At 45.7% G+C, this 13,187-nt stretch overlaps 1 protein-coding gene across 3 annotated transcripts in view; it reads left to right on the top strand.

Annotated features, from left to right (window-relative positions):
- The window catches only part of LOC124045676 (IQ motif and SEC7 domain-containing protein 1-like), a 285,391-nt gene that overhangs the window by 118,749 nt on the left and 153,455 nt on the right, over positions 1–13,187 (top strand). The window contains exon 1 of one of the 3 annotated variants that reach the window (XM_046365175.1): positions 9,522–11,055. The exons of the other annotated variants lie outside the window; for them this stretch is intronic. Coding sequence (XP_046221131.1) covers positions 10,916–11,055 — 140 coding nt within the window. The 5' untranslated portion in view covers positions 9,522–10,915. Of the gene's footprint in view, positions 1–9,521; positions 11,056–13,187 lie in introns of those variants that run through there. 3 annotated transcript variants of the gene reach the window in all.

The following is a 13,187-nucleotide window of genomic DNA, read 5'->3' on the forward strand; positions in this document are numbered from 1 at the left end:
AGGGCTTTATTGGCTTGGGAAACATGAGTTTCCATTGCCAAAGCAAGGGAAATAGATCATAAAAAATGAAATAAACAATTAAAAATGAACAGTAAACATTACACTTTACAAGCTTTTCAAAGGAATAGAGACATTTCAAATGTCATATGGCTATGTACAGTGTGCATTTCTCTTTTCTCGTGGGTACCAGTGTATCCGCTGGGAGAAAGTTATTTTCACACCCTCAGGATTGATCATTCCACCATGCCGTCTGTAAGTAATATCTGGCTGAGCAGATTTGGACCCAGAACGTTCCAACAACGTTAAAGTACTGCCATCTTGTGGTCATATGAGCATGTTTCATTTGAGTGTGCAAGGAATCAAAGTTCCACTGGACTAAGGAAGGTTCTTGAAACGTTTCTAGAACATTCTGGATAAGTTCTGTTTGACAATAAGGGAATATTCTCCTCTAATGCCAAAACATGCTAAATAGGTTCTCCGGTGGTTTTTGCTACCAGCCTATGTAACACGTGGAATATGAACCCGGGTCTCAACATCTTAGACCAAGACAAAATTCCCTCTTGGGCTGAGGGCAGACACTGCTTTTGAAGTTGGCAGGCGGGGCTACCTCATCACATGACCATTACCGACTCATGTCCGACACAGATACATAGGGGAACGTCCTATCTAACGGGAAACTGGACGTGCAAGCATTAGAGGAGCATTACACGTGACATTACAAAACCGTTCTCTCTCCCGAGAATTGTTTTCTTGTGTTTCCTTGGTTCATGTCGGTCCTCTGCTCAGTCTCCTGTGTGTCCTAAAGAGCGACTGGTTTGGAACTGAGGGATGAAATCCTTTGTGCACATGGCATCTCATCTCATGACTTATTTCAACACAATACTGTATTGTATCGGCTGCAATGGGTCAGTGGTGAGACGATTCAAATAAAAGCTTTTCATTTCCATTCCAAGAGAACTGGGTTGGGTGTTTAGTATGGATAATGATGGCTGAATATAGAATCCATATCATTTTCTCATCTCATTGTGTTTGGACATTTTTTGTAGATTCCTTCTCAAACAGCTGTTATCTCTCAGCTCATCCTTCAGTGCCCTTCGGAACACTGAGAGCGAGGTGTGATGTGACTCTCTCCCAGGTCCTCTCTGTGCCTCTCCCTGTGTTGGGAGAGACATCCCAGCCAGACTCAGGCCCCCTGAGGTGCAGCTCAGTAAACTGGGGATCTAAATGAGGCAGTTAACCACTGGCAGACAGACACACCCATCAGCATTCAGCTGTCTACACACCCATCAGCATTCAGCTGTCTACACACCCATCAGCATTCAGCTGTCTACACACCCATCAGCATTCAGCTGTCTACACACCCATCATCATTCAGCTGTCTACACACCCATCAGCATTCAGCTGTCCACACACCCATCAGCATTCAGCTGTCTACACACCCATCAGCATTCAGCTGTCTACACACCCATCAGCATTCAGCTGTCTACACACCCATCAGCATTCAGCTGTCTACACACACAGCAGCTATCAACACACAACAACAACAACATAACACAATCAGCAAGGCACCAGGTATGGGACAATAAAGCTCAGTCCACTGCACTACAACACAATGCCACTACTAATCTTCCAGACCAGAACTCAACAGAAGGCATCTGCTGTGTTAGCTCAACACTATACTGATGGCGCATTGAAAGAAATCAAGTGTATGTTTAGCATCACATACTGTATAATGTTGGTAAGCAGTACCTCCCAGTCCACCACATCCAGATGCTGTGTGTCCCAATTGAAAGTGAAGGTGTCTTTGCTGTGAAGCCTCATTAATGTTTTATAAACCCTTAATGAACAACATGTGCCAATGTTCACATAGACTGCTGTGTACTGCAGTACGGTGGGGTGCAGTGCTGTCTTCTCTATAATTGGACTGAAGCTCACTCAAGGCCACCATTTCAGACACTAGGCCCTATAACTGTTCAGCTGTGTGAGTAATGTACAGCTATAGAACGCCCATCAGCCAGTCAGAATCAAGGCTTAAAGGAGGTAGTAATATAACCGTAAACTATGAATGGCTAGAGTTATGCTCCATGTAAAGCATGGGTTTGTTTAGAGCTCTGCTTTGTTAGCTGTTAATCCAGTACTCAGGCTATTCTCCTTTATTAAGGTATGATTATCACTTTGGTTTGGACCTGTTCAGAAGCATAGAACCAGCTCCCTGTCTTTTAGTCCACAACATTGTTTAGGCATTATCAGTTTGTCATTGATTTCTGTGTGTTTAGTTTCTTCTGGTATAGCTGAATAAGATAGAAGCGCTGACATTTAGACTAGGATGAGTTTAGGTCTCTCTATCTCTATTAAATCCTCGTTGTTCTCTGTTAATGTCTGTTCTCTCTGTATCTCTATTAAGTCCTCGTTGTTCTCTGTTAATGTCTGTTCTCTCTCTATCTCTATTAAATCCTATCGTTGTTCTCTGTTAATGTCTGTTCTCTCTCTATCTCTATTAAATCCTCGTTGTTCTCTGTCAATGTCTGTTCTCTCTGTATCTCTATTAAATCCTATCGTTGTTCTCTGTCAATGTCTGTTCTCTCTGTATCTCTATTAAATCCTCTCGTTGTTCTCTGTTAATGTCTGTCTGTATCTCTATTAAATCCTCGTTGTTCTCTGTTAATGTCTGTTCTTCTGTATCTCTATTAAATCCTCTCGTTGTTCTCTGTTAATGTCTGTTCTCTCTGTATCTCTATTAAATCCTCTCGTTGTTCTCTGTTAATGTCTGTTCTCTCTGTATCTCTATTAAATCCTCTCGTTGTTCTCTGTTAATGTCTGTTCTCTCTGTATCTCTATTAAATCCTCTCGTTGTTCTCTGTTAATGTCTGTTCTCTCTGTATCTCTATTAAATCCTCTCGTTGTTCTCTGTTAATGTCTGTTCTCTCTGTATCTCTATTAAATCCTCTCGTTGTTCTCTGTTAATGTCTGTTCTCTCTGTATCTCTATTAAATCCTATCGTTGTTCTCTGTTAATGTCTGTTCTCTCTGTATCTCTATTAAATCCTCTCGTTGTTCTCTGTTAATGTCTGTTCTCTCTGTATCTCTATTAAATCCTCTCGTTGTTCTCTGTTAATGTCTGTTCTCTCTGTATCTCTATTAAATCCTATCGTTGTTCTCTGTTAATGTCTGTTCTCTCTGTATCTCTATTAAATCCTCTCGTTGTTCTCTGTTAATGTCTGTTCTCTCTGTATCTCTATTAAATCCTCTCGTTGTTCTCTGTTAATGTCTGTTCTCTCTGTATCTCTATTAAATCCTCTCGTTGTTCTCTGTTAATGTCTGTTCTCTCTGTATCTCTATTAAATCCTCTCGTTGTTCTCTGTTAATGTCTGTTCTCTCTATTAAATCCTCTCGTTGTTCTCTGTTAATGTCTGTTCTCTCTATTAAATCCTCTCGTTGTTCTCTGTTAATGTCTGTTCTCTCTATTAAATCCTCTCGTTGTTCTCTGTTAATGTCTGTTCTCTCTATTAAATCCTCTCGTTGTTCTCTGTTAATGTCTGTTCTCTCTGTATCTCTATTAAATCCTCTCGTTGTTCTCTGTTAATGTCTGTTCTCTCTGTATCTCTATTAAATCCTCTCGTTGTTCTCTGTTAATGTCTGTTCTCTCTGTATCTCTATTAAATCCTCGTTGTTCTCTGTTAATGTCTGTTCTCTCTGTATCTCTATTAAATCCTCTCGTTGTTCTCTGTTAATGTCTGTTCTCTCTGTATCTCTATTAAATCCTCGTTGTTCTCTGTTAATGTCTGTTCTCTCTGTATCTCTATTAAATCCTATCGTTGTTCTCTGTTAATGTCTGTTCTCTCTGTATCTCTATTAAATCCTCTCGTTGTTCTCTGTTAATGTCTGTTCTCTCTGTATCTCTATTAAATCCTCTCGTTGTTCTCTGTTAATGTCTGTTCTCTCTGTATCTCTATTAAATCCTCTCATTGTTCTCTGTTAATGTCTGTTCTCTCTGTATCTCTATTAAATCCTCTCGTTGTTCTCTGTTAATGTCTGTTCTCTCTGTATCTCTATTAAATCCTATCGTTGTTCTCTGTTAATGTCTGTTCTCTCTGTATCTCTATTAAATCCTCTCGTTGTTCTCTGTTAATGTCTGTTCTCTCTGTATCTCTATTAAATCCTCTCGTTGTTCTCTGTTAATGTCTGTTCTCTCTGTATCTCTATTAAATCCTCTCGTTGTTCTCTGTTAATGTCTGTTCTCTCTGTATCTCTATTAAATCCTCTCGTTGTTCTCTGTTAATGTCTGTTCTCTCTGTATCTCTATTAAATCCTCTCGTTGTTCTCTGTTAATGTCTGTTCTCTCTGTATCTCTATTAAATCCTCTCATTGTTCTCTGTTAATGTGTGTTCTCAGCAGTGGAAAGGAAAACCCAGATGAAGATATCTGCGCCATATCTATCCACCATCGAGGCCTTTCCTGACACTTTTGGATCTCGTTGACTAAGAAGGTTCTGCAGTTCGCTGCTTCTCTCACAGAGAACAGGGATGAGGCAATTAGGCTGGGACTCATCAGTATGCACTTCCTATGATGGTTAAAACCTTCACTGCTGCGGCTACTGTAGGTGTGCGTGTGTGTGTGTGTGTGCGTGCGTGCGTGCGTGCGTTGGCAGGCTCTCAGTGCACCCTGCCAGAGTCAGTGCCCAGTCTCATCCACCAGGCCAGCTGGGCACAGAGAGGCTGTACTGTATGGCAACAGGGATGGGGGTGCAGAGGTTGGCAGGAGAGGACTGATACAACACACACTGACACACCGTTATATCAAAATGGACCACTTCATTAAAGAAGAATAGACCAATGGTTGAGAGCCGTGAGACGGTGTGAAAATAGAGTAAAGTGGATAAACGTGCTGTGTGATTGATGGTGCTTAGTTTGTGTGTGTGTGTACATGAATGTATACATGTATAGAGAATGTTGTCTGCGTCGTGAGGAGTGTGATGTGCTTAGCGCACATCTCCTCTCGTTGCCTGTGCACTGTCTAACAACATCCTGTCTTGGGCTTGCAGCTTTGCTCTCAGTGGGAAATAAAATGGATCTCACCCCACCCATAGAAAATGATGTTAGTTACAGAGCGGAGCAAGCTGTGCTTTGACAAGAACAGCTAGACAGACACCCTCTAATGAGGGGGAGGAGGGGTTTGGAGGAGCTAGAGGGGGGTTAGAGCGGCAAGTAGAGTGGTTAGAGGGGTTAGGGGGAGTAGATGAGTTAGTGGGGTAGGGGAGTTAGGGGGAAAGTAGAGTGGTTAGAAGAGTTAGGGGGTTAGAAGAGTTAGGGGGGGTAGAGGAATTAGGGGGTTAGAGGGGGGAGTAGAGGAGTTATAGGGGGAGTAGAGGAGTTATAGGGGGTAGAGGAGTTAAGGGTAGGGGAGGTTAGAGGGGGAGTAGAGGAGGTAGAAAGGGGTAGAGGAGTGAGGGGGTTATAGGGGGAGTAGAGGAGTTATAGGGGGAGTAGAGGAGTTAAAGGGGGAGTAGAGGAGTTAAGGGGGAGTAGAGGAGTTATAGGGGGAGTAGAGGAGTTATAGGGGGAGTAGAGGAGTTATAGGGGGAATAGAGGAGTTATAGGGGGAATAGAGGAGTTATAGGGGGAATAGAGGAGTTATAGGGGGAATAGAGGAGTTATAGGGGGAGTAGAGGAGTTATAGGGGGAGTGGAGGAGTTATAGGGGGAGTGGAGGAGTTATGGGGGGAGTGGAGGAGTTATGGGGGGAGTTGGAGGAGTTATGGGGGGAGTGGAGGAGTTATAGGGGGAGTGGAGGAGTTATAGGGGGGGGAGGAGAGGAGTTATAGGGGGGAGTAGAGGAGTTATGGGGGGGGAGTAGAGGAGGAGTTAAAGGAGGGAGTAGAGGAGTTATAGGGGGAGTATAGGAGTTAAGGGGGGGGAGAGTTATAGGGGGGAGTAGAGGAGTTATAGGGGGGTAGAGGAGTTATGGGGGGAGTTATAGGGGGAGTAGAGGAGTTATAGGGGGGGAGTAGAGGAGTTATAGGGGGAGTAGAGGAGTTATAGGGGGGAGTAGAGGAGTTATAGGGGGAGTAGAGGAGTTATAGGGGGAGTAGAGGAGTTATAGGGGGGAGTATATGAGTTATAGGGGAGGAGTTATAGGGGGAATAGAGGAGTTATAGGGGGAATAGAGGAGTTATAGGGGGAATAGAGGAGTTATAGGGGGAATAGAGGAGTTATAGGGGGAGTAGAGGAGTTATAGGGGGAGTGGAGGAGTTAAAGGGGGGAGTGGAGGAGTTATGGGGGGGAGGAGAGGAGTGGAGGAGTTAGGGGGGAGTGGAGGAGTTATAGGGGGAGTGGAGGAGTTATAGGGGGAGAGAGGAGTTATAGGTGAGGAGTAGAGGAGTTATAGGGGGGGTAGAGGAGTTATGGGGGGAGTAGAGGAGTTGGGTAGAGGAGTTATAGGGGGAGTAGAGGAGTTATAGGGGGGAGTAGAGGAGTTATATGGGGGAGTAGAGGAGTTAAAGGGGGAGTAGAGGAGTTATGGGGGGGAGTATATGAGTTATAGGGGGAGTATAGGAGTTATAGGGGGGAGTAGAGGAGTTATATGGGGGAGTAGAGGAGTTATGGGGGGAGTAGAGGTGTTATAGGGGGAGTAGAGGAGTTATAGGGGGATTAGAGGAGTTATAGGGGGAGTAGAGGAGTTATGGGGGGGAGTAGAGGAGTTATGGGGGAGTAGAGGAGTTATAGGGGGAGTAGAGGAGTTATAGGGGGAGTAGAGGAGTTATAGGGGGAGTAGAGGAGTTATAGGGGGGAGTAGAGAAGTTATAGGGGGAGTAGAGGAGTTATAGGGGGAGTAGAGGAGTTATAGGGGGAGTAGAGGAGTTATAGGGGGGGGGGAGTAGAGGAGTTATGGGGGAGTAGAGGAGTTATATGGGGGAGTAGAGGAGTTAATGGGGGAGTAGAGGAGTTATAGGGGGGAGGGGAGGAGTTATATGGGGGGAGTGGAGGAGTTATAGGGGGAGTAGAGGAGTTATAGGGGGGAGTAGAGGAGTTAAAGGGAGGGAGTAGAGGAGTTATAGGGGGAGTAGAGGAGTTATAGGGGGAGTAGGGAGTTATAGGGGAGGAGTTATAGGGGGAATAGAGGAGTTATAGGGGGAGTAGAGGAGTTATAGGGGGAGTAGAGGAGTTATAGGGGGAGTAGAGGAGTTATGGGGGGAGTAGAGGAGTTATATGGGGGAGTGGAGGAGTTAAGGGGGAGGAGAGGAGTTAAAGGGGGAGTAGAGGAGTTATAGGGGGAGTGGAGGAGTTATAGGGGGATTAGAGGAGTTATAGGTGAGGAGTAGAGGAGTTATAGGTGAGGAGTAGAGGAGTTATGGGGGAGTAGAGGAGTTATAGGGGGAGTAGAGGAGTTATGGGGGGAGTAGAGGAGTTATAGGGGGAGTAGAGGAGTTATATGGGGGAGTAGAGGAGTTGTATGGGGGAGTAGAGGTGTTATGGGGGGAGTAGAGGAGTTATAGGGGGGAGTAGAGGAGTTGTATGGGGGAGTAGAGGAGTTTATGGGGGAGTAGAGGAGTTATAGGGGGAGTAGAGGAGTTATAGGGGGGAGTAGAGGTGTTATAGGGGGAGTAGAGGAGTTATAGGGGGATTAGAGGAGTTATAGGAGAGGAGTAGAGGAGTTATAGGGGGAGTAGAGGAGTTATGGGGGAGTAGAGGAGTTATATGGGGGAGTAGAGGAGTTATAGGGGGAGTAGAGGAGTTATAGGGGGAGTAGAGGAGTTATAGGGGGAGTAGAGGAGTTATAGGGGGAGTAGAGGAGTTATGGGGGAGTAGAGGAGTTGTATGGGGGAGTAGAGGAGTTGTATGGGGGAGTAGAGGAGTTGTATGGGGGAGTAGAGGAGTTGTATGGGGGAGTAGAGGAGTTGTATGGGGGAGTAGAGGAGTTGTATGGGGGAGTAGAGGAGTTGTATGGGGGGAGTAGAGGAGTTGTATGGGGGAGGGGAGGAGTTATAGGGGGAGTAGAGGAGTTATAGGGGGAGTAGAGGAGTTATAGGGGGAGTAGAGGAGTTATAGGGGGAGTAGAGGAGTTATAGGGGGAGTAGAGGAGTTATAGGGGTAGTGGAGGAGTTATGGGGGAGGGGAGGAGTTATGGGGGGGAGTGGAGGAGTTGTATGGGGGAGTAGAGGAGTTATAGGGGGAGTAGAGGAGTTATAGGGGGAGTAGAGGAGTTATAGGGGGAGTAGAGGAGTTATGGGGGGAGTAGAGGAGTTATAGGGGGAGTAGAGGAGTTATAGGGGTAGTGGAGGAGTTATGGGGGGGGGGGAGGAGTTATAGGGGGGAGTAGAGGAGTTATAGGGGGGAGTAGAGGAGTTATAGGGGGGAAGAGGAGTTATAGGGGGGTCAACAATAATACCCCTGTCGAGGCTCCCCAGCCCTCCCTAGTTCCCAGCCCTCCCTAGTTCCCAGCCCTCCCTAGTTCCCAGCCCTCCCTAGTCCCCAGCCTGCTATTATATGTGGTTTGGTAAGTATAGACCCATTTTGCCCCAAGAGCAGATTTAATAGACAACACTTTGATGTGTGTGTCGCTTGCATTATTGAGGTGGCTTATTTGTGAAATAGATGTGCTGTGCATGAGAGTTCCATCATTACATGAATGAGTATAGAATATATATTGCAGATGTTCCTATAGATCTAAGACTCTTTTTGAATGGGCTCTACCGCCCTCCCCTATGATGCAACGGCTGTGTAACCTCAATATTTGATGGATAATTGTTTCCTGTGTTGAACAAAGAACATAAGTCACCAGCCTTGTACGAATTGCACATACACTCATTCTTCACTCGTAGATGTTTTATAATCTTCCACTCTCTCTCAATTACATTTCAATGTACTTTATTGGCATGACATACAATATTACATTATAAAAAGAGTCATTAACAAGTATTAACAATAGAAAATGACCATGTTATGGAAATCAACAGAATGATCCAGTAACAATATTAATATGGGGGTGAAATTAAATAATGGACTCAATAAAATAATACACATTCTTCCTCATCCTATTGCAATTGTCACTAACTGTCATCTTGTGACAGTGTAGTGTGCTGCCAACCTACAGCTTTCTATGTCCTCTCCTAGTAGGATTGGTAGGTTTTCTTCATCAGAGTGTTTTTTAAACTAGGCTGTGCTGACTCTCTGCCCTTTGTTATGGCTAGGCTGTGCTGACTGTCTGCCCTTTGTTATGGCTAGGCTGTGCTGACTGTCTGCCCTTTGTTATGGCTAGGCTGTGCTGACCGTCTGCCCTTTGTTATGGCTAGGCTGTGCTGACTGTCTGCCCTTTGTTATGGCTAGGCTGTGCTGACTGTCTGCCCTTTGTTATGGCTAGGCTGTGCTGACTGTCTGCCCTTTGTTATGGCTAGGCTGTGCTGACTGTCTGCCCTTTGTTATGGCTAGGCTGTGCTGACTGTCTGCCCTTTGTTATGGCTAGGCTGTGCTCACTGGCTGCCCTTTGTTATGGCTAGGCTGTGCTCACTGGCTGCCCTTTGTTATGGCTAGGCTGTGCTGACTGTCTGCCCTTTGTTATGGCTAGGCTGTGCTCACTGGCTGCCCTTCGGTATGGCTAGGCTGTGCTCTTGGCTGCCCTTTGTTATGGCTAGGCTGTGCTGACTGTCTGCCCTTTGTTATGGCTAGGCTGTGCTGACTGTCTGCCTTTTGTTATGGCTAGGCTGTGCTCACTGGCTGCCCTTTGTTATGGCTAGGCTGTGCTCACTGGCTGCCCTTTGTTATGGCTAGGCTGTGCTGACTGTCTGCCCTTTGTTATGGCTAGGCTGTGCTCACTGGCTGCCCTTCGGTATGGCTAGGCTGTGCTCTTGGCTGCCCTTTGTTATGGCTAGGCTGTGCTCTTGGCTGCCCTTTGTTATGGCTAGGCTGTGCTCACTGGCTGCCCTTTGTTATGGCTAGGCTGTGCTCACTGGCTGCCCTTTGGTATGGCTAGGCTGTGCTCACTGGCTGCCCTTTGTTATGGCTAGGCTGTGCTCTTGGCTGCCCTTTTATGGCTAGGCTGTGCTCACTGGCTGCCCTTTGTTATGGCTAGGCTGTGCTCACTGGCTGCCCTTTGTTATGGCTAGGCTGTGCTCACTGGCTGCCCTTTGTTATGGCTAGGCTGTGCTCACTGGCTGCCCTTTGTTATGGCTAGGCTGTGCTCACTGGCTGCCCTTTGATATCATTTGCCTCTCTCTCAAGTCAATTCAAATGGCTTCTCTCTGTCTCTCATATGAGGTGTTTTCCCAGCCGTCACTCTCCAGAGCCACGAAGCAGATACCCTGTCTTCCTATAGAGTCTAATTAACAGGCTTTACCTGACAAACTAATTGCACAATCCCTCATTAGTCTTAAAAGCCTCATCAGTTTGGGATGCAGCGGAAAGAAACTCATTGATTCCACGAAAAGGGAGAGAGAGGAGGGAGAGAGAGACTATGAGCCCTACCTCCAACACATTCTCCTGTTTCCATGGAGACCAGGGAGCCAATCGGGTGGCCCGGCTGCGGGCTGTACTACCGTGAGCAGAGGAGAGGTGGTGTAGGGAGGATGTGGATGAGATCCGGTGTGTATTAGAGACAATAACCTGCAGGTTATCCCCGTGCTTTTGATGGCTAGCCCTGTCTCCTCTGCCTCCTCTGCCTTGGCATGTGTTCAGCCATCATCACCCAGCATGGGTTTAAAGGGAGGCTGTTTATCAGTGTTAAACAGGCAGCCTCCCAGCCTCACTGTGCCCTGCTCTACCACTATACACCCCCTGCCTGCCTTTTGGACCTGCCTCGTTACATCACAGAGCTCTTTCTGGCTGGCTGTTTGTGACTGAGAGTGAGAGTGTATGTGAGAGAGTGTATGAGTCTGTGCGCACGCTTCTGCTCCGTTGAGTCAAGTCCCATTGACGAGCCAGGAGGATGGACAAGCCGAGCGTGTGGCGTGCCGTGGTGAGCAGCACCGACCCCAGGCGTCCCCGCAGCGAGACCAGCACACCAACCGGTGGCGGGGCTCACCCGGACAGACCCAGCTCTGCCATGTCTTACCGGCTATATGACATGTGAGTAGTAGCAGTCCCTGTGAACCCAATGCTGTATGAATGGGGCTGTATGGAGGTGTGGCTGTGGCTGGGCTGATGCAACCAGGCAGGCACTGGTCCTTCCATTCTTCATTGACAAGGATGCAGTGTGGCACTTTGTTATTGCAGTGTCTCCAGTGCATGTGCTGAGTCACCTAGCTGGCGCTTGCAGACCTTGCTCTGTCCTCTCCTCTCATCCTGTCATGTCTGGAGAATAGAGATGGGATGAGTTTGTGGCTCTGCCGACAGAGCTCTCTCCCTTAGTTAACAACCCTAGCCCTAAGGGGAATGGTGGTCATGTGAGGCGATGTCTGTGTGTGTGGTAGACGTGTGTGTTGGTGGTAAACATGGCTGTTAATATTTATATGATCAGTTACTTTTTTAAATCATTTTTGTTGAAATGGACACCCTATTTTGGTAGACTGTTGTGATGTTATACTGTCAGATTGTTTCCATTGTGATTGAAATCACCCTGTCTTGGGAGTTGCTTTGTTTTGAGTGGCTGATGACTGACAAGGAGAATATGACTCATTTTTGGCTGACGGCTTTTATGTAGTGCGTGATTTCATCCCAGCTCTGGTGTGTGTGTGTGCGCGTGCGTGCGTTATTGATACGGCTGGTACTTGTAGTGTAGTGGATGTTATTTTTGGGATGTCGTTGTTCGCTTCAACATTGTTTTAGATGTTCCATGCTTGTCTCTCCAGTTTAGCATTGCTGCTACCTCAGATGAATAAATCCTTGTGTCATCTCTGATTAGCTCTTTGTTTGTGAAAGGATACAGGAATCATATTGTATTCCTGTATCACACAGTGAACCTCCAACCTCTCTCTTCCGGAGGGGTGGGGGGTTGAATTTCTATTGTTGTTTCGGTGCAGATGCCTGCGCCAAAATCGGTTTGTTCCAACATGATTCCACACAGAGCTCATATGACTGGGAAAAATAATCCATTTTTGTCCATTTATCCTGATTTGCATTTTGTGATGGTATGCAACCTAACCAAGATGCATTGGTTAGTGTGCACTTATAATATAATGATTATCAGATAGATCTTCATGTGTGGATGCGTATTGCTCAGGTATCATTATGTGTTATATGAATTGGCCCGTCACTGGGTGATCATTTTGTGCAGAAAATAGGGATCAGTCCACTTAATAAATATGCAATAGCCTCTGCCAAGTCCTTCACAGGCAATCTGGTCTTGTTACTCACAATCCCAAAAGCTAGAGTCGTTTTGCAGTACCTAAATATTATAACACATGATTATTCACAGTGATGCTTTAATTTTGTGTGGTATTTTTCAGTATTAAAGTAATATGTCATAAGCCCCAGGCAGAGGCCACCACTGCTACAGTCCATACCTGTGTGTTTTTCTTCTGCTTGACTGGGATGGTTATAAGCATTGCATAATCAGCAGCACCATCTGTCTCCGATTCCTTATCTTTCCTGTAGCAGTCCACTTCACTGGACACAGACTGATGGACTGACTGACGGCTTTAAATGAGACCAGATTAATGCAGGTCAGGAAGTAAAGGTGACACGGGGGTCAGGGTTAAAGGGTTAATCCTAAATTCAAACAATAACAACGTGGATACCCCGCCACTTGTATTGGTAAACAGCTGAGAGATGGGGCTTCAGAAAAATAACCCCTCTCAAATTCATAGACAGACCAATGGATGCAAGAACTGACCAAAATGATCCTTTTAACCATGTTTTGAAACTGTGTTTGTTTACATTGACTTTGTTAAGAAACGTAGGAAACGTATGAGTAAAAAAAGCTTACAGTGCATTCAGAAAGTATTTTTTCACATTTTGTTATGTTACAGCTATGTTTAAAAAGAAATGTGCTCATCAATCTACACACAATACCCCATACGGACAAAGTGAAAACAGGTTTTAAGAAATGTTTGGAAATGTATATGAAAAAATAAAAAAGCACACCTTATTTACATAAGTATTCAGACCATTTGCTATGAGACTCGAAATTGAGCTCAGGTGCATCTTGTTTCCATTGATCGTATTTGAGATGTTTCTACAACTTGATTAGAGTCCACCTGCGGTGAATTCAATTGATTGGACATGATTTGGAAAGTCACACACCTGTCTATATAAGGTCC

Source organism: Oncorhynchus gorbuscha, linkage group LG10, assembly GCF_021184085.1.
Source record: "Oncorhynchus gorbuscha isolate QuinsamMale2020 ecotype Even-year linkage group LG10, OgorEven_v1.0, whole genome shotgun sequence".
In the NCBI taxonomy this organism is placed as follows: Eukaryota; Metazoa; Chordata; class Actinopteri; order Salmoniformes; family Salmonidae; genus Oncorhynchus; species Oncorhynchus gorbuscha.